The sequence below is a fragment of the Thunnus maccoyii genome, chromosome 2 (assembly GCF_910596095.1).
Source record: "Thunnus maccoyii chromosome 2, fThuMac1.1, whole genome shotgun sequence".
Lineage (NCBI taxonomy): Eukaryota > Metazoa > Chordata > Actinopteri > Scombriformes > Scombridae > Thunnus > Thunnus maccoyii.
Window position 1 is genome coordinate 1,751,745 of NC_056534.1, and position 19,608 is coordinate 1,771,352.

Consider the following 19,608-nt stretch of genomic DNA (forward strand, 5'->3'; position numbering starts at 1 on the left):
AACATTTTACAGAGAAAGTGATTAAATCCAGAAAATAATTAGCAGATTAATTGAAAATAGTGATGTGCAGAGAGTCCAGTATTTGTATTTGTATCTGTATTTGTTGAGGCAGCAAAATTATTTGTATTTGTATAAAAGTGGAAAGAGGCTTAAAAATCCTGTTTTTGTTTTTATGACACTTTTAATTTTAGAAAATTAAAGTGTTACAATAAGTGTTCATGAATAAACTACCTTATGAAGGACGACGTCCCCACATCTGGTCTCGACCTGGAGTCTCCCAGATCAGAGACGACTGCGCTGACTACTGAGATAAAACTTTACTCATCACCTCATTGCAGACAGACCTCTACCTATTTATACACCCATAACACACAGACAGCACAGCCTGTAACATGTAGAAGAACTTCAAAGGTGATTCTTGCTTTGCACTTTTCATTTATTGTCTATTTTTTACAACCTAACTTTGTGGAAAGGAGAAGAGGAACAACAGGTTATGGAGAGTCTCTTGGGACTGAGATAATGATGTAACCGACTTCCAAACTGGTATTTAACATGTTATTTGTGCTTTGCTGAATAATATACTTGTTTTCGGGCACACCCCTAACTGAAAATAATGGTTTGTTGCAGCTACTCGTTCAGTCTCTAAACAGACTTAAATTTCTTTTGTCACATAAACAGAACATAAACTGCTGTGTTTGTGTTTCTGTGCATTAGGTTCAGCATCATTTAGACTAATCCTGACTGACTGATAATAAACCTCCAAGAGTTCAGAAGAGACCAGAATCAGGACTGGAATCAGAAGTCTTGTTTACTAAAAGAGAGACGCTTTTAAACTGGTCTTGTATCCTGAATTGGCTCTGAAGTGGATTCAGGTCCAAAAAGCGGCTACGAACCTCTACAGAAAGATGCTTCTGGATGCTGCTTACTGAATTTTGGACCTGCTGAGCCTCCGTCTACAGCAGCAAGGACCACAGCTGATCACACCTGCAGCATGTATGATGTCACAGTCACACCTGTTGCTGTTAATGCAGGTGCAAACTAAGACGGAGTCAGGTGTCATTATTCAGGAGGAAACGGGGTCATAATGTCCGACAATCAGCTGATGTTCAGACATCTGAACATCTTGTTTTTTTGCTTTTAACATATTTTTATTTGTTCTACAGACATAAATCAGAGCAAGGATTCGATAAGAACCAGAACCAGAATCAAAGTCAACACCAAACTCTTCCCAAGACCAGCGCGTCATGTCTCCAGTGTTCCACTGAGCAGTTTACCTCAACGCCACATAACTGTCACTAACGCAGAACGAGCTAACGTGCCGAATCCGCTGACTGTAAAAAAAAAACCTCTGAACGATTCTTGCAACACGCTTGCGTCACCGTCTCTGGCTGAAACACGATCTGGGTGTCGCACCGATGCGTCCTGAGCCGCGAGGAAAAATAAACGTGTTGTCACAGTGGGTGGCACCGACAAAACGTTTCAGCAGCTAATTAGATTTTCAGACGAGAGCAGGAATGAAAAACCTGTCGGCTGCCAACAAGCCTCTGACTGCCTCTTGCCAAAACATCTACAAGCAGGCCGCTGGTGATTTCCCATCACTCCCAGTCCCTTTGATTGTTTGATTGAGGAGGTGGAACTGCTTTCTCTGGCTGCAGCCTCGCTGTGGGAAAATAGTTTGTGAGCAGGCAGAAACCAGGCGACATGTGGAGGCAGGTCCGGGCAGGCAGGCAGGCAGGCGGGAGGAGGAGGAGGAGGAGGAGGAGGAGGAGGAGGAGGAACTCACTCACACTGTTTCTCTTCTGTTTACTGGTTTATCAGCTGCTGACAACATCATGAGGAAAAGATGCACAGTTCATTTATTTGTCCCCAAACTGTTTGGTACAAGATGATCCAAACAATTACTGTCAAAATAGTTGAATAATCCACAAACTCTGATGTACGGGACTATAATTCTAGCACCATATCATCACAGTTACCCTGGTTACCCTGGTTACCCTGGTTACCAGGGTAACCAGGGTAACCAGTGCTCATGTGGTGTCACTGCCGTCATTATTAATAAAATATGAACCATTATTTAAACGATATCGTGCCTCCTCTCATCTCTGTGTCGGTCGGATTTGAGTGAAGCTCTTCACAACGACTATAAACATATTTGATTTGTGACGTATTCGGGCTTCATGTTGTAAGAACCGGTTCTGATCAACTATAAATCATCATTAACAGACGTCAGCAGGCGTCCTGACTCCCTGCAGGGAACAGAGGGTTTGTTCACTATGTTATGTAATATAATTACAATGAACTGTTGTTGGACATTAACATTTTTAAAAAATAAAAAGGATCCAAATATTCTTTTCTTTCCAAACCCAGTGTACGGTTACACTTCATCACCGGTTCTCAAAGTGACTGACGATCATCTTCAGTGTCAATTAATCTGCTTATTACTCTCTCATCTATAAAGACAGAACTCAAGAGCTGCAGGTAGCATCTTCATGTCTTGTTTTGTCCGATCAACATGTCATTTATGACAAAGAAAAGCTTCAAATCCTCAAATATTTGACATTTCTGAAATGATTAATCGATTATCAAAATAGTTGCAGGTTAATTTTCTGATCAATTACGAAACCTGTAAGATCCATTCATCCTAAGTTGACAGTATGGCGGGAAGGAAAGCAGCGGGTCGACTGGTGGATCCACATCTGGACATCTGGAGTTCTGACATCCCAGCAGGCCGTTCTGTTCCCTCTCATCCCATAATTCACTGGGGCAGTTATCAGCTGGAAAAATGCCGACATGCTTCGCTCCACCTCGTCTCCCTCCTCGCTCTTTAAAATCTTAAAGATGGCCCCCAGACGTGTTTTTAAGACATAAAAATACTCTACTTTGAATCATGATTTGTGTCTGTTATGGATTTTCACAACAAAACGTTCCATCGACTAGTTCAAAGTTATTCAAACATCGTCTCCTCCTTCATTAAAAATCTCTGTGAATCTGTAAATATTGTTAATTCCTAAAGTTTTTCCTGCTGGACACCAGATGTCTCCTGCTTCACTGGAAAGTCTCAGTGTTTGAGCTTCCACAGTTACATACTGGACCCTGATTGGCTCTGAGCTAGCTGTGATGTCATAAATCCTGCAGGTACGTCCAGGTGTTGAAACTTTTCCTCCTTCAGCAGATGAATGAAAACAAACTCTGAACAGAGAAGAAGAACAAACATCATGGAGTCAAACCTGTGATGGACAGAAGATGACAGAGGAGGTGGTTGGACGGACCGATCTGTGGCCTCCATCATCCTTTGGTTTGACGTTCAAGATCTCGCTAATTAAATTAGGGCTGCAACTAATCATTACTTTCATTCATCCATTAATAGTTTGGTCTATAAAACATCAGAAAACAGTGAAAAATGTCTTTAACAATAACAGAGCACAAGGTGACTCCTTCAAATGTCTTCTTTCCTCCAGTGTACACCCCAAAAAAACTATAATTTAAGACCAATAAGAGCATTGAAGAAGCTGGAACCATCGTATGTTTGCAGCTCTACTCTAAATGTTAATGATTATTCAGTATTTGCTGGTTTTGTGTTCATTTTGGCAGCTTCTGGCCTCCGTACACAGAAGCTGAGGGGTTAATTAACGAGCAGATAAAGTTGGAAGTTTGCCTGAAAACTGCTTCTAGAGACGCTAGCAGCAGCAGGACTGTAAGGACCACGTCAGCTGACTGAAATCTCTCAACAGCTATTGGACGGTCGGTTCATGTGTTCATCTTCCTCTCAGGATGAATCGTTTCTTCTTGATACTTGAACCTTCCATAGATGAGACGAAAATATCTATAGAGATCTTTTAACTTTTCACACAAGAACTGATCCAGACTGAAAACAGGAAGTGTAACAAACTCTCAGAAAACACACACAATTCTGTTTATATTAATTATTTAAAGTTGAATAATGTATTCCTGGTGGCTCGTTTGTTTTTATTTACCAAAAAACTTCATTTCAGACTCTAAGCAGTCATCCATCCAGCAGCCTTTCAGTGTGTGTGTGTGTGTGTGTGTGTGTGTGTGTTTTCGGGGTGGTCTGAATAAGACAACATCATCTGTTCCAACACAAACCGCAGCAGAGCAGAAAACCACCGACACACATCAAAACCTTACAAATATCTTCCAACTGCAACCCCGCTGGTGAAGGAGCCAGAGAACGCTCGTCACCTTTTTACTGCCGAAGGCTGAACCACCTTCGCTCCAGGTGTGGACACGCTGACCTCATCGCTGACCCCGCCCACCCCCAGCAGCGTCCCATGAGCCCCCCCCGGCTTCCTGTAGAAAACCTGCTAATATAAACCACCAGACGGAGACGGAGGGAGGAAAAGATGGAACGAATGCAACGACAGTGACCTGAAAAAAGACTTTAAAGCGATGTGAGTGAGTCACATGTAAAAACTACTGAAAAACACTAAAGAGGAGGAGGAAGAGGAGGAGGAGGAGGAGGAGGAGGAGGAGGAGGAGGAGGGTGGAGGTGAACAGCGGAGTCTCGGCTGAGCTCCTGCCGGTTTGGCAGGACTTTACACACACAGTGAACGACCGTCTCAGTTCTAATAAACACGACTGACGCACACATAGAGGCTGTTTTGGTTGCTGCTGCCAGTTTAGACAAAAAAAAAAAAAAGAAGGGAACAACAACAACAACAGAAACCTCATCCTGCCCCGACGACCATGACGGCTTCATTTAACACGCCAGTTACCAGGGTCAACAACAGTAGGGAATGTCCTGCAGCCGGCGGAGCAGCGACGCCAACAACAGCCCTTTATCCTCCCGCCACGCTGGAGAGACAACTATGACAACAACAACCCGAAGAAGAAGGAAGAAGACGACAACAATCATCTGCCCGCCGGCGTTTGTCCTCCTCCTCCGAGGAAAAACCACAAACCTCAGCTGTGTCTGCTGGGACCCACAGAGAGTCAACACTGACACCAGATATAGTCATGAAGAGACGCTCCACTCGGACCCAGAATATCGATACACAAAGAATCATTAAAGTCCAAGAACACAAATCAACTGCACCACACACACACACCAAAGAAACCAATAAAACCAATAAATAGTTAATAAATCCAAATATGTAAAGGTTTAAAGTGTGTGAATTAAATCTTATAGAATATGATACTAGAGGGTTTTTTTGAGGAACATTAGTGATGTCTTAAAAATATTTGTCACTCCACTTATTATTCTTTGTCGATTGTCTCACTTGGATTTGGGAGATAATCATACTCACAGTTTTGGACCTACAGCTCCCATAATGCTTTGGGGGATGTATTTTGGGGGGATGTAAGCAGGAAGTATAACGTTGAGGATGATTCTCTGGATGTTCTGCAGTTATAAGAAGCGTCTTTTGTCTGTGATTTCCGAGCAGATTTATGGAGGTTCATTCAGGAAGCAGATTAAGAGATGATGATGATGATGATTATCTTCAGGAGTCACACTGAGTCTATAAAACGTGTATCATGTGTGTGTGTGTGTGTGTGTGTTCTCCTGGAGAGGAAGCTCACAGTTTGAAAACCTCTTTGAACCTCCATATACAACCACCTGATGACATATAGCTCATGTGATGACATCAAAATCATCTCCATGGCAACTGAGTCAAACCACCAGCCGTGTTTTGCTGCCTCTTTGCAAGTCAAAGGTTTAGTTTTAATTTAAAAAGGACCAGTTCCCAGTGTTCCCAGTGTGTTAAACCAGCAGTCAGGTATCTGTAATCATTCCTCCTGTTCATACTGGATATTAAAAGATCCTTCAAATGTGCTTTCAATGCATTTAAAAGTCTGTGTGAAGCTTCTATTCAGCTTCAGCAGTCTGAGTTAGTCATATCAAGTGGATATCTGACACATTTACAGTCTTTGTGTTTCCTCGGACAGTGTTTCCCTGTTGAGCTGCAACCCAGTCGCCAGAAGAAAACATCGGAATGTTTCTGCAAACCACAGAAACGTTGAATATATATGTTTCAACACGTGAAATACGCATCATATCAACATTTCTACCCGTTGAATAATGGTGTTTTATGGTGTGACAACGCTGTGGTTCAGGTCTGGTTAGGTTTAGGGGAAAGATCATGGTTTGGGTTAAAAACGTCTCGCTAAAAACACCCGCTTTTGTCGGTTGAAACAGGAAGCGGACATTGGTTTCGGTGTCAGTTTCAAAGTGGTCTTGAACCGTGCTCTCTGCTGCCCCTCCTCCTCCTATATAGGAAAGATCAACTCATATAGATCACATGTGAACTACGTCATTTTAGAAATGTTGAGACGCTATGTAGTTCATGTGTTGAAACGTACAGCGCCAACGTTTTATTCTGGCGACCGGGCTGTTGAGCTGCAGGTGGAAGTTTAGTAACAAAAAGAGGAACTTTGGTACTAAAAAAGACTGTAACGTTGAAAGATATCTACTTGATTTGACTCATTTGGACGCTGAAGCTTCATATTAGCTTCAGACTGTGGGTTTTGTCCTCCATCACTTCCATTGTAAGGTCATTATGAAGGGATCATGGTCAGTATGAACAGGAGGAATGATTACAGCAAGAAAAACAGCTTTAATGTTCATTTGAGCTCCTGAATGTTGGTTTAAGACACAGTTGAACAGTTGTGAACTCGTCCTTTAAGCTCATTGTGGATTTACTTGAACTCTGTTGGATCTAAATCTTTCATCCAGGATTTGAACATGTGGTTTGTGACACAACAAGCACCAAAAAACTTCCATCGTCTAAACTTCTGGACTCACCGGCCACGCGAAGCTGAACGGCAGCACGATCCTGGCTTTGTCGCTCTTGGCGTTGCGTAAAGAAAAGGTATTCCCACCGAGCACGGGCGTGGAGGCGGTGCCGAAGCTGCAGGGCCCGGCCGAGGACACCTTCAGCTGGTACTCCTTCAGACAGACGCGGAAGTAGGTGTCGCATTCGTCCGTCGTGCAGCGCCGATCCGTCGCGTCCCGGGATCCGTCGCAGCAGGCGCCGCTCTGCAGCTGCCCGTTAACATTCTGCATCGACAAAATCTGAAACTCAAAGTGTCCTGAAGCTGAAGAAACCTGCAGAGAAGAACAACAGTTCAACAGTTACTGGAGGACGTTGAAGCCAAACTTCCTCTTGAAGAAGCTTTAGAGTTCCACATGTTGGTTGTTGCAGCTCCTCGTTGAAGCTTTTAGCATCATTTAGAATGAAGTAACGAAGCAACTAACGATTATTCTCATTATTAATCAACCTGCAGATTGTTTTCTGGTCTTTAAAACACCAGAGAACTCGTCACAATCTGCTAGATCTCAAGGTGACGTCATTAAATGTCTTTTATTCTGAAAGTCTGCAATAATGTAAAACAAGGACAGGAAATCCTCACATTGGAGAACTTAAAACAATCAATAGTTTGTCTTTAATTGCTTGAAAAGTCACTTTATAATCATCATCTGGTTGCAGCATCTCAAATGTGAGGATTTGCTGAAGATCTTTGGACACTTGAGAAACTACGTTGGACATTTCTTTTCATTATCATTCTGACATTTCATCAACAAACAAGTACGTAAAGTTACACATTTCCACATGTTGGTTGTTGCAGCTCCTCGTTGAAGCTTTTAGCATCATTTAGAATGAAGTAACGAAGCAACCGACAATTATTCTCATTATTAATCAATCTGCAGATTGTTTTCTGGTCTTTAAAACACCAGAGAACTCGTCACCATCTGCTAGAGCTCAAGGTGACATCATTAAATGTCTTTTATTCTGAAAGTCTGCTATAATGTAAGACAAGGAAAGGAAATCCTCACATTGGAGAACTTAAAACGATCAATAGTTTGGTGTTAATTGCTTGAAAAGTAACTTGATAATTGTTCACATCATGTATCAAACATCATCTGGTTGCAGCATCTCATGTGAGGATTTGCTGAAGATCTTTGGACACTTGAGAATCTACGTTGGACAAACAACAACAAACAAGTACGTCATTGAAAAAAAAAAAAGGATCAACAGATTGATCGTTGCAGCAACGGATGAAAAAGGTCAACATCTTCACCTGGAAGTGAAAGTTCAATGTTATCAGGTGAAAAACTGCTGCAGATTTGGACGAATATGTTTGGTGTCACAGAGTTCAGCTGCTGCAGAGTCAGTGTTCACACACACACACACACACACAGCAGGAAACAGCCTGAATCCATCATGTTCGGGACACTTTTACTTTACGACTTCATCGCTCCCTGAAGCAACATCAGACTCACAGAAAAAAAAAAACTGCCAGAAAAACTCTTTAAATTCAACAAAACTGGAATAATTCTGACACATGCATCAACAATTAAAGTCCCGACCACAGTTTGCTCTCATGTGATCCAAAACCTGACCAACATTATGGAACCAGAATCTCATTAAAATGTTTTAATAATGTACACAGGTCTTAAAAATAAACTAATTTTTTAACATGAGAGCAGACTGAGGAGTTTTAGCAACATTTGGTTTGAAAAGTAGAAAATTCAGTAAGTTTAAAGCCCTTAAAGTCGTTTATTCACGTAAAAGTACAAATGTAAAGGATTGTGTTGGTTTAGAGCAAAACTTTCTCAAACTTAGTAGAAATCCAAAGCAAGTTCATCACTTTAGATGAATTTAGGACTTTAAAAGAACTTCATTCAACCGTTTTATCTCTTGAAAGTTGTTTTTTTTTCAAGGCATATTTCACCATAATATGAATAATTTAATATTTTAAACTTTAAAATGACAAGTTTCAGTTCACTTCTGCAACTTGACACAACTTTGCTTCAACTTTAAAGCAGGTAAATGCAGATTAATGAGCTGTCAGCGGGAGGAAGCTGCATATTCTTTATCCAGAACATGAAAGAAAGATTTATTACATGTTTCTGTCTCTTCCTCCACAACTCAAACTAATCCAGCGAAAACCTGAATGACACAAACATCGGCGGGAGTCTGGTGTACCTTGATGCGGGCGGAGAGCAGCAGGAGCTGCAGGCTGAAGGCAGCGGGGAGGAGGAGGAGGAGGACGGGGCTCCGGGTGAGGGTCATACCGGCGGCGGGCTGCTGCCTGGCGGCTCTCGGGGGTTCACTGGAAGTCGGTGCGACCCTCCGCTCCGGGTTTATACTCCTCCGGATGGGACATGCACAAGCTTTTCTTTCCAAAAAAAAAAAAAAAAAGATCCCCACAAAGTCCTGACAGTAAAGACGACGTCCTGCCTCCTTCCTGCACGGAAACCTTTTGTCTGCTATTGTCCTGATTCTCTTTATTATCGTCTCCGCTGAACACGGTCTGGAGCCCGACTGGCTGCAGCTGGAGCCCGGACAGCACTTCAGCGGCCCCGCAGGAGGCTGGGTAATATCCACCGACAGACCCCGCCCACTGATTAATATTCATGAGGTCGGTTTGTTTACAGTGAGTTCACAGGGAGGTGGAGAAGTGCCTTCACACATGGAGGCTAAAAACCCCCAAAACTGACATGAGAGGACTTTAACGTCTGAATGATAATTATACAAACAGACGAAGAAGAAGAAGAAGAAGAAGAAGTCTTACAGGAGTTTACCGTTCAAATAAATATTCAAATGTTTTGCTTCTTTCCCCAATTTTTCTGTAATTTTTCAGTTATGTTGCGGCTTCTTCTTCTATGGTGGCTCTGAAATGTCAAACAACATTCCCCTGAAATGAAAAGAAAAGAAAAAATCCACAAAATCCATAATGTACGGAGTCCCGGAGGTCCCAAATGATTATATATTTATTTTTTTTAAAATATTTTAAATTCTTTTTTTTTTTTTATAAAATTGGATTATGTTATACAGAAGCAGATAATTACAAGATCTTTTCTTGTAATTATGAGATAAGGACTCCATTTTGCACTTCGTTTTTTTGTGCGTTTGAGATTTTAAAACAATCGTCTTTCAGGACAACAATATATAACACAAGTTATTGAGATAAAAAAAGCAAAAAAACACATCTCATTTTTGAGATGTTTTTGGGTCTCTTTAAAAAAACACACACATGCAATTAAAATACAATAAAATCGTTGTTTAGTTCATCGTTTTTAGATGGTTTATTTTCTGTTTAGTTAATTAATTATGTGAAGAGTTCTGTTTACACTATATGATCAAAAGTATTTATTTTTCTGAGATAAGGAAATAATTGCAGTGTTCTGTTTTCTTTCATCAACAACAACAAAAAATCAAAAATAAAATAAAGCACTCTTGTGTAACAAGTCATCCACAGATTCCTGCAGCTGCTGTCAAAATAACCACCTGATGATGATGATGATGATGATTCTTTATCTTCTTCCTCTTCCTTTGCCATTTCATGAAATCTTTCACATCACTTTTATAAATACATTTTATTCAGATTTTTCTTTATTCATATTTATGTTTTAGTTTGATGCTTTTTTTCTTGTTATGTTTCTCATTCTGGACTCTATTGGACTTTATTTCTGCCTCTTATAACGTTTAACCTGAGAGATAGCTGAGCTACATAGAATATTTATATTTTTAAATATTTTATTTCACGTAATTTTCTTTTCATGTATTATTTGAGAGGACATAAAGAGAGCACTGCGGAGAGAATGAGACCAAAAATATAGAAAATATTGAACAAAGTTGAAGTGGGAACATACATACAAAATATATTTTAAAACCTACCAGCATCAACAAAAACACATCAAACTGTATAATGTGTGATATGAAATTATAAGAGCTTATGTAAATTTAAAGCAAAGTATGTGGATGTGTGAAACGTGGGTGAGTGGAGGAATGAAAGGAGGCGGTGTGGGAGGGGGTGCTGGGAGGAGGGGGAGGTGGCTGATGTTTCTTCATGAAATAGAGCCTGAGCGACAGAACAAAGGTGGCCTCCTCTTTATTCTCAAATTAGAGCAGCTGGGCCCTTTTTCCCCTCAAGGAGCCCCATGAATAGATTATTGGACTGCTGTCACTGAAAAAGATACAAAACACCACCCAAACCCCGCCTCCCTCACCCCCACCCCCCACCCTAAACACCAGCCCGGACCCCCCCCCCCCCCCCCCCCCCCGCTGCTGTGATCAGACCAGCATGAGACTGACCCCCCCGAAAACACAAGGACCAGACCTGAACCAGGTTTGAGGTTCACAATTGGTTCTATGAACACCAATATTCCCAACAAGTCCTATAAATTAAACAAGCAGATACGGGGTTTGATCATGTGACTCCAGAACGACACATAGGAGCGTTTTCTAATCTGGAGCCTCTATCAGCAGTAATCAGCGGGACCAGGGACGATTCTAGGATCAGACCTTTAGGGGGGCTCAGCCCCTAATGAGAATGTGACATACATACATACAGCACCTTGCAACAGTGTTCAACGGCCCTGATAAATGGATAACAATTCATATATTATTATTTTTACATATATGATATTTAAATTTACAACAATAATCCCTTTAATGAATTACTAGTAACATGAGTTTTACACCACAAAATATCCAACCCCTTTCACTCTGGTAAACCTCAATTCAATTACGTACACAATGTTACCTTTAGACGCAACCTAATTAGTTGGGTCATCTATTGTAGGGCACAGTCACAGATTTCAATATAATGCACCTGTTTTAGAGACGACTCTCGGTCAGTTAATGAAACCTGAGGCAAAGACTCAGTCATGATGACCAGAACTTTCCAAAGTAAGTAAATGTTCAAGTTATAGCAAAGCAGATATGAGGAGAAATGTACAAAACATTGTTTCAGTCTCTGAGCCACATGAGGACAGTTCATCATATCTATCAAGCAATGAAAGAAGCATCATACAATACAGATATTGTTAATTCAGGCCGTCCCTCCAATCTGTGCACCTGGGCAAGAAGCAAACAGGTAAGAGATAACAATCTGAGACCAAAAACAACTTTGAAAAAGTTCAGTGGCTGCAGTAAGAGAAACAGTGCATAAGTCACATTTTCTGTTCCAATGCTTCAACTGTCCATAAATGTTCTGTAAATATACAATAAGGCTCAATTCTATCAAAATAACAAACATTCTGACCACTTTAACTAAATAATAAAGTGCATCTGTTGGCTCGTTAGCTGACAAGTGTGCAAGCAGACTAGCTCAGAGAGCTAACATTAACCAATAATCTCTGAGCTAGCTAGCTTGCTAGCAAACATCGTCATGCTCACACCATGGAACTATAACCAGAGACGCTCTAAGTCTTAAAGTGACTTTCCTATAACTATGAGTCACATAAACAACATTAACTAACTTTAACAGCACCAGAAAAATGACATTCATACAAGCAAGCTAGCTCAGAGATGATCTAACATTAACCGTTAGCTAGCTAGCTTGTGAGCACACTAACAAAGTTAACGTCTGAAACTACCGCCAGTTAACATTATGGCTCATTCTGAATCGTCAGTGTCAACTGCACAGTAATAACAACCAATTTGACTCAATGTTCTCCGTCAGAACAGTCAGCAGTTTTATTTGCTAACGTTTCAATTTATTATTTATTAGCAAGTTATGGTTAATTAGCCAACCCACCACCTCCAAATGTGGAAATCTGTCAACTTATATAGAATATAGAATATTTTTTCTACCATTATTATTATTATTATTATTATTATTATTATTATTATTATTATTATTATTATCATTATGCACACTTATAAATGATCTCAATAAGTTTGTAATTTTAAATCTTATATTCTTTTTCAGAGTGATTTTGTAACATCTGTCCAGAGACTGCAGAAAAATTAATGTGCACCGTCCCTGTTAAATAAACCAATAAATAAATAAATGACCAGGTCCAACTGACCCTCCTGAGCCCAGGGACATTTTTGATGATTCATTCTGTGAAAACACCAATATTTGTGCTCAAAGTTGTGGATTGTTCATGGCTGCAGATGGACGCATAATAAATAAATTAAGTAAAATTAAAAATATATCAAAACTTCTATGAGACATCTAACGCATAATCACAATGACCCCAGTTTGATTCTTGACTATGAACTGAAAGACAAAAAACTTATTTCCTTACATTCAAGTAAATTTTGTCTTACTGTTTAGCTTATTGTAAGACTGCCTGAAGAACGTTTTCTTCTCAATGAAATTACTGGTTTGAAGCACGATGAACACGATCAATATACTTAAAATATGTATGTAAAATATAATAAATAGGTAGAATTAAATTTTTTTGTGAGTCCCAGTTGACACACAATCACACACAAAAGCAGAGCCGGAAACACCCATATGTGTCATGTGAAAACCATCTGAATGTGGTGCAACACGTAGAGGAGCTGTTCGTTTTCTATGGGATGTAAATGAAGAATCTCTCAAAGCATTGTGGGATAGATAACAGCAATGAAGGTGAGGGGTCGAAAGCAAGTCCTCAGGAACAGCGCCGGGCTTTGAAGCCAATTTGACATAGCAACCAAACCATGTAATTATGACGTCACGTGATGCTATTGGGGCCCAAAAAGACTTTTTCCCATAGACTTACACTGTGAAAGAGACATCTGTAAATCAACAGATACATTTTTTTGAGAGTCACAACCCCTGTGAAATGATTAATTTCACTATCAGAATTTGATCCATTCGCTCGGATCACATTTCGAAAGTCTAGAGGAGCCACATGGTTGAATCATTTCATCCCCTTTCAAGTTAGCCGGAGGGCTAAACCGGAAGTTAGCCGTCTCGGCCAGCAGAAGTCTCTAGTGAGCATGCTTCATAGAGTGTACCTGTATGTTTTCACACAGGTAATTTCTTTACAGCAGAAAGTGTTTTTTTTGGCTTCATGTGCCACTGAGCAACTTTCATAGGAATGAATGGGGCACCACCTCCAACGCTGTATCAAGTTCTCTTTAAACATCCATGTTACAACCCTACACGTGCTATTTCTTCTACGTCCCACCTTTGGCTACAACATTCGAGTAAATTTTATCAGGCTGATTTTGGTCTGACTGCAGCTTACTGGTTTGAAGCATGATGAACACCATCAATATACTTAAAATATGTATGTAAAATATCATAAATAGGTAGAATTTGTTGTGAGTCCCGGTGAAAGTGCCCATATGTGAAGATCCACTGAATGTGGTGCAGCGCATAGAGGAGCTGTTCATTTATTATGGGACATAAATGAAGAATCTCTGAAAACATTGTGGGATAGATAGCAGCAATAAAAGTGAGGGGTCAAAAGTTGAAAACTGTAACTTTATGCAAATGAAAGTGAAGTTTGCCTGGAAGCTCCGTACAAGTTTGCCAAAAACTGACTTGCTGTGCTTCGTACAAAATCATGTTAATTGTTGGTGAAAGTTGTAGCTCATTAGCACAAACTTTGCTAATGAGCTATTAGCTAGCTTGCACACTGACACACCCACAGCGATAGTAGTACAGTAGTAGAAGTAAAGTCACCACCACTGAAGCTAAAGACTTCAAGAGAATATGAAGACAACAAGAAGAACCTGTGTCTTTGTGTTACTCAGTGACACCAGCCAGGTTTCCATCCAAATGTAGTACAAATTTTGACCAGATATCAAGTAAATCTACAAAAGAAAATGTAGTGAATGTTTGTTTCCATCCACTCCTGTTTTGTGAATATTAGGAGTTTTTGTTGTTTCCAGTCCATTTTAATGTCCATAATTAAAATACAGATTAAAAAAAACAAGTAGATGGAAACACCCTTAATATTTGCTTTGAACGACATTCAACCTGCAGGTGTGAGGCCAAGTTGTGCCAATTGTGGCTGAATGCTGACACACTCACTTGTCTTCCAGCACTAGTTGAACAAATACGTGCTGCTGCTGGCCCATATTTACCAGATTTGGCAGCCATGAATCGGGATTTTGTGGGTTTGGACCTGGCTGAGAAACAGCTTGTTAGCAGCCACCTTTAGACCAGAGTTGCACCCAGAATCTAACCAGTTAGACGCTTTCAGGAGGGAGAGTGATTGATACTCAGATTTTGGGTGGAGGTTGAATCTTCCAGTAATGACTGACTAAGAATTCCTGTAGGCTCTTAAGTGTTAACCACCTGTTAGCCTCCCAGTTATCTGTCACTGTTACACTCCTTTCCCACTGTACAGTCCTGTTTACTCAGTGCACACCGCTCATATAACCCAGATCTGATGACATTATGAATACACACTGTTCAATGTTGTGAATCATAAAATGATTTGACTCAGAGCACTGCTGTCTAACTCATTCACACGGGAACTTTTTTCTTGATGTGTTCATCAGCAACTGTTTTCATATCAGGGTACTTTACAACTCTGGTCGCATTTTGCCCATAATTTATATCAGTAATAATATCATTGGACATTGGATCTGTGAACACCATTGTTTTAATGGGGCTGCATTAACTGTGGATAACGAAAGCTAACTGCTAAGCTAGGCTAAGCTAGAAGCTAAATAAACAGGACAGAACAGAGGCTACCAACTAATGCCAATGTTGGGCTAAGCACAGAATAACAACATGAATGAATGAAGAGGTTTATAAACTGAAAATGGCCATTGGCGTCATAGAAAGTGGACCTTTCATTATTCTGTTCCCAGGGACAAGTTATAACTTTAGTGTTTTCTTCTGTCATCATACAGACTCACTGGAGTTAATACTGTTGTAACCTTTGACCCTGAACCTATTGATACTTGTTGGTAATGCAGTTAATGAAGTAAATATCACCCTGCTGTCTCCTTCTCCATGTGTTTCTGTGCAACAGAGTAATTGTAGTGTAAAAATGAGAACCAGCGTCCTGTGAATGAATAACCAGCTCTGCTCTGTGTGAAAACTTCCCACGCTTTCTGCCTTCCTCTGTCTCTGACCTCGAGGTCAACGGAGTGGGGAGAGAGCGAGCGTTTCGAAACAAACGCCTGCCGCTGAAACCTCAAAACAACCACAAAGGTTCATCAGCGGCCAGCAGCTCGGCCCTGCTGCTTCCCCAGAGTGACTCATCTGTTTTATCCGCAGCAAGCTGCAGGCAGGAAACAAGCTACTACAAAATATCTGACTGTATATTTCACTTTTTGTCAACAAATCACATGTGCAGACTCAAACCAACAACGAATTGATCGACTACCCAGTATTGTCTGTAATATATCTTCTTCCTCTGTGCCATGGAGCTCCATTGTTGTCCAAAAACTATTGACAATCCCACACAAAGTCCTGCTGCCAGAATACTCACTAGAGATTCATCCGCTATTGAAAATAGTCCCCAACAAATGCATTATTCCCTCCTGTTTGTTAAAAACTACAATGGCCAGCTGTTTTAGGAAATTACTGGTTACAGAAATTAATTTGAACCAACAACTTAAAAATGAAGACTAAAAAACAGGAAAACATTAAATATAAACAATATAATACAATACAACAGATTGCTTTGTGTGTGATGTTAATCAGAAAGAAGTAAATATTTACTTATTTAACTGGGATAATGCATATTACATTTATTGTAGCAGATATAGTTAAAGGCTCATTTCCATCTGTGGGGTGGAGGCCACCAGTAATAAATAAAACAATAAAACAATTGAAACACTTTGAAAACAGACGCAGTGAAACATCAGTATTAGAGTCTAATTTAGCACACTAGCTCATAAACAGGTAATAACTCAATTCAATTCAATTTTATTTATATAGCGCCAAATCATAACAGAAGTCATCTCAGGGCTCTTTTCACATAGAGCAGGTCTAGACAGAACTCTTTAACAGTTTTACAAAGACCCAACATTCCTCCATGAGCAGCAGCAAGGAAAAACTCCCCTTTAACAGGAAGACACCTCAAGCAGAACCGGACTCTCGGTGGACGCCATCTGCCTTGACTGGTAGGGTTGAGAGAAAAAGAAGGAGGGAGAGAGACACAGAGAAGCATAATAACAACAATAATAGAGATATAACTAATAATAATAATAACAACAACAGCAACAGGGTTGCTGTTGAAGCCAACAGCAACCCTCAGACTCTGGATTTGGAAGGAGACAGGAGCTCAGTGCATCATGGGAAATCCCCCAGCAGTCTCGCCCTATAGCAGCATAACTAAGGGCTGATCCAAGTTTTAAGCCTACTCTTAAACATAGAGAGGGTGTCTGCACCCCGGACCGAATCTGGAAGATGGTTCCACAGGAGAGGAGCCTGATAGCTGAAGGCTCTGCCTCCCATTCTACTTTTAAAGACTGTAGGAACCACCAGTAAGCTGCATACTGGGAGCGCAGTGTTCTAGTGGGGTAATAGGGTATTATGAGCTCTTCAAGATATGATGGTGTCTGACCATTAAGGGCTTTGTAAGTTAGGAGAAGGATTTTAAATTCTATTCTGGATTTTACAGGAAGCCAATGCAGCGAAGCTAAAATGGGAGAAATGTGGTCTCTTTTTTCTAGTTTTAGTCAGAACACGTGCAGCTGCATTCTGGACCAGCTGGAGAGTCTTTAGAGACTTGTTAGAGCAGCCTGATAATAAGGAATTGCAATAATCCAGCCTAGAAGTAACAAATGCGTGGACTAGTTTTTCTGCATCTTTTAGGGACAGGATGTGCCTGATTTTTGTGATATTACGTAAGTGAAAAAAGGCAGTCCTTGAGATTTGTTTTATGTGAGAGTTGAAGGACATATCCTGATCAAAGATAACTCCCAGATTCCTTACGGTGGTGCTGGAGGCCAGGGTAATGCCATCCAGAGTAGCTATATCATTAGATAATGTGTTTCTATGGTGTTTAGGGCCAAGCACAATAACTTCAGTTTTATCTGAGTTTAGTAGCAGAAAATTGCAGGTCATCCAGGTCTTTATGTCTTTAAGGCATGCTTAGAGTTTAGTTAACTGATTGGTTTCATCAGGCTTCATTGATAAATATAATTGAGTGTCATCTGCATAACAATAAAAATGTGTGTTTCCAAATAATATTACCTAAAGGAAGCGTATACAAGGTGAATAGAATTGGTCCAAGTACAGAACCTTGTGGAACTCCGTGTCTAACTTTTGCCTTCATGGAGGATTCATCATTAACATGTACAAACTGAAATCGGTCTGATAAATAGGATTTAAACCAGTTTAATGCAGTTCCTTTAATGCCAATTAAATGTTCCAGTCTCTGTAATAGGATGTGATGGTCAATTGTGTCGAATTCGACACTGAGATCTAACAAGACAAGCACAAAGAGAAGTCCTTTGTCTGATGCAGTTAGGAGGTCATTAGTAACTTTCACCAGTGCTGTCTCTGACACAGACTGAATCTATGAGACAGTCCTCCTGTTAAAAACAACCACATGTTTCTCAAACCTTAACAAAGTGATAATTTTAACCCAAACCATGAGCTTTCCCTAAACTTAACCAGACCTTAACCACAGTGTTGTCACATCATAAAACATCATTATTGTTTAACAGTGATGTGTGACGGTTTTGGAAAGCACAGACAGAATGATGTCGTCCTGCAGATTACTGCCGATAGCGGCTGCAGATTAGGAAACACTCCTATGTATCATTCTGGAGTCATATGGTCAAACCACGTATCTGCTTGTTTCATTTGTAGGACTCGTTGGCATCTATCTGCATGGAAAGATTCAACTAGGAGGTATAAATTTTAGTCCATTAACTTCCAGGCATTTCATGGCTTTATGATGTAAACAATTTTTGCTCCACAGCTGTTGCTTAATATTTTTCCTGAATTGTGAAACATGTAATATAACAGCTTCATTTACTGCAGGACATTTCAACATCATTACACTCAGCAGCTCACAAATCTGCATCATGTTCACCGTATGCAGAAACAAACATGTTTTTTAATTCCTGGGTACTGAACCTTTTCAAAAGGATTTCAAAAAGCACAAAAAACAAACTCCCTCTCCCCCCAACGTAACGTCCAGCAACAACAGAAATGCGACTGCAGAAAGTTTCAGGTGTTGAAAGTTGGAATCAAATACCATCCTTCTTGTTATCCGATCAGATAAGCAGCGATATAAATCAGGAAATCAGGAATCTAATCTAATCTAATCAGGAATTTAAAAGACATTTTGTCTCAGAAATGTTCTTGTATGGCTGCTTTGTTTAATGGAAAAAAGTCTCTTAGACAAATATGTTTTTATTCCTCCAACAAAAGGTCTTGAAGGTCTTGTGCTGGTACATAAACTCGTCTCATATTGGGACCATTATCTAAAAATATCAAACCAAAGCTGTAATCCTGATGTGACTTGACAACAACAACAGTGGAAACTTCTTCTCCTGCAGACTGAAGCATCTCTTCCTCTCTGCCCTCTGTTTACTGACAGATGCCTTACTGTCCAGAGTTTGTTTGAGGGAAATGTAATTAGATGAAGCTACTCTTTGCTTTGTGAAATGAAGCAGCTCTGTAAATAGCAGCAGCCTTCCCTTGATTTACTGATGTTAATGTGACATGAGTTCAAACCCAGTCTGAGCTTTAAAATAAAAAAGACTTTGTCACCTGCTTCAGGGCGACACAGTGAAGATTCCTGTGAATAAAGGCTGCTCTATTCACATTAAATCCACATTAAAGTCTCAACATTGGAGAGATAGAGAATGTTTTTGCTGGAAACGATCAATTAATTATCAAAATGGTTGCCAATTATATTTCTGTCAATCAACTCAACATTTCGGTTCTACATGATATTGTAAAAGTGGAATTTCAGCCAGGAAACATAACGCTAGCACC

At 40.2% G+C, this 19,608-nt stretch overlaps 1 protein-coding gene across 2 annotated transcripts in view; it reads right to left on the bottom strand.

Moving 5' to 3' along the window:
• Window positions 1–9,984, bottom strand: part of LOC121881499 (protein jagged-1a-like) — a 35,449-nt gene extending 25,465 nt beyond the window's left edge. For both annotated transcript variants that reach the window (XM_042389325.1, XM_042389317.1), the window contains exons 1-2: window positions 8,946–9,984; window positions 6,761–7,063 (exon numbers count right to left, since the gene is read on the bottom strand). In XM_042389325.1, the coding sequence (XP_042245259.1) occupies window positions 6,761–7,063; window positions 8,946–9,032 (390 nt within the window). In that variant the 5' untranslated portion in view covers window positions 9,033–9,984. The remainder of the gene's footprint in view (window positions 1–6,760; window positions 7,064–8,945) is intronic.
• Between the last annotated feature and the right edge of the window lie 9,624 nt (window positions 9,985–19,608).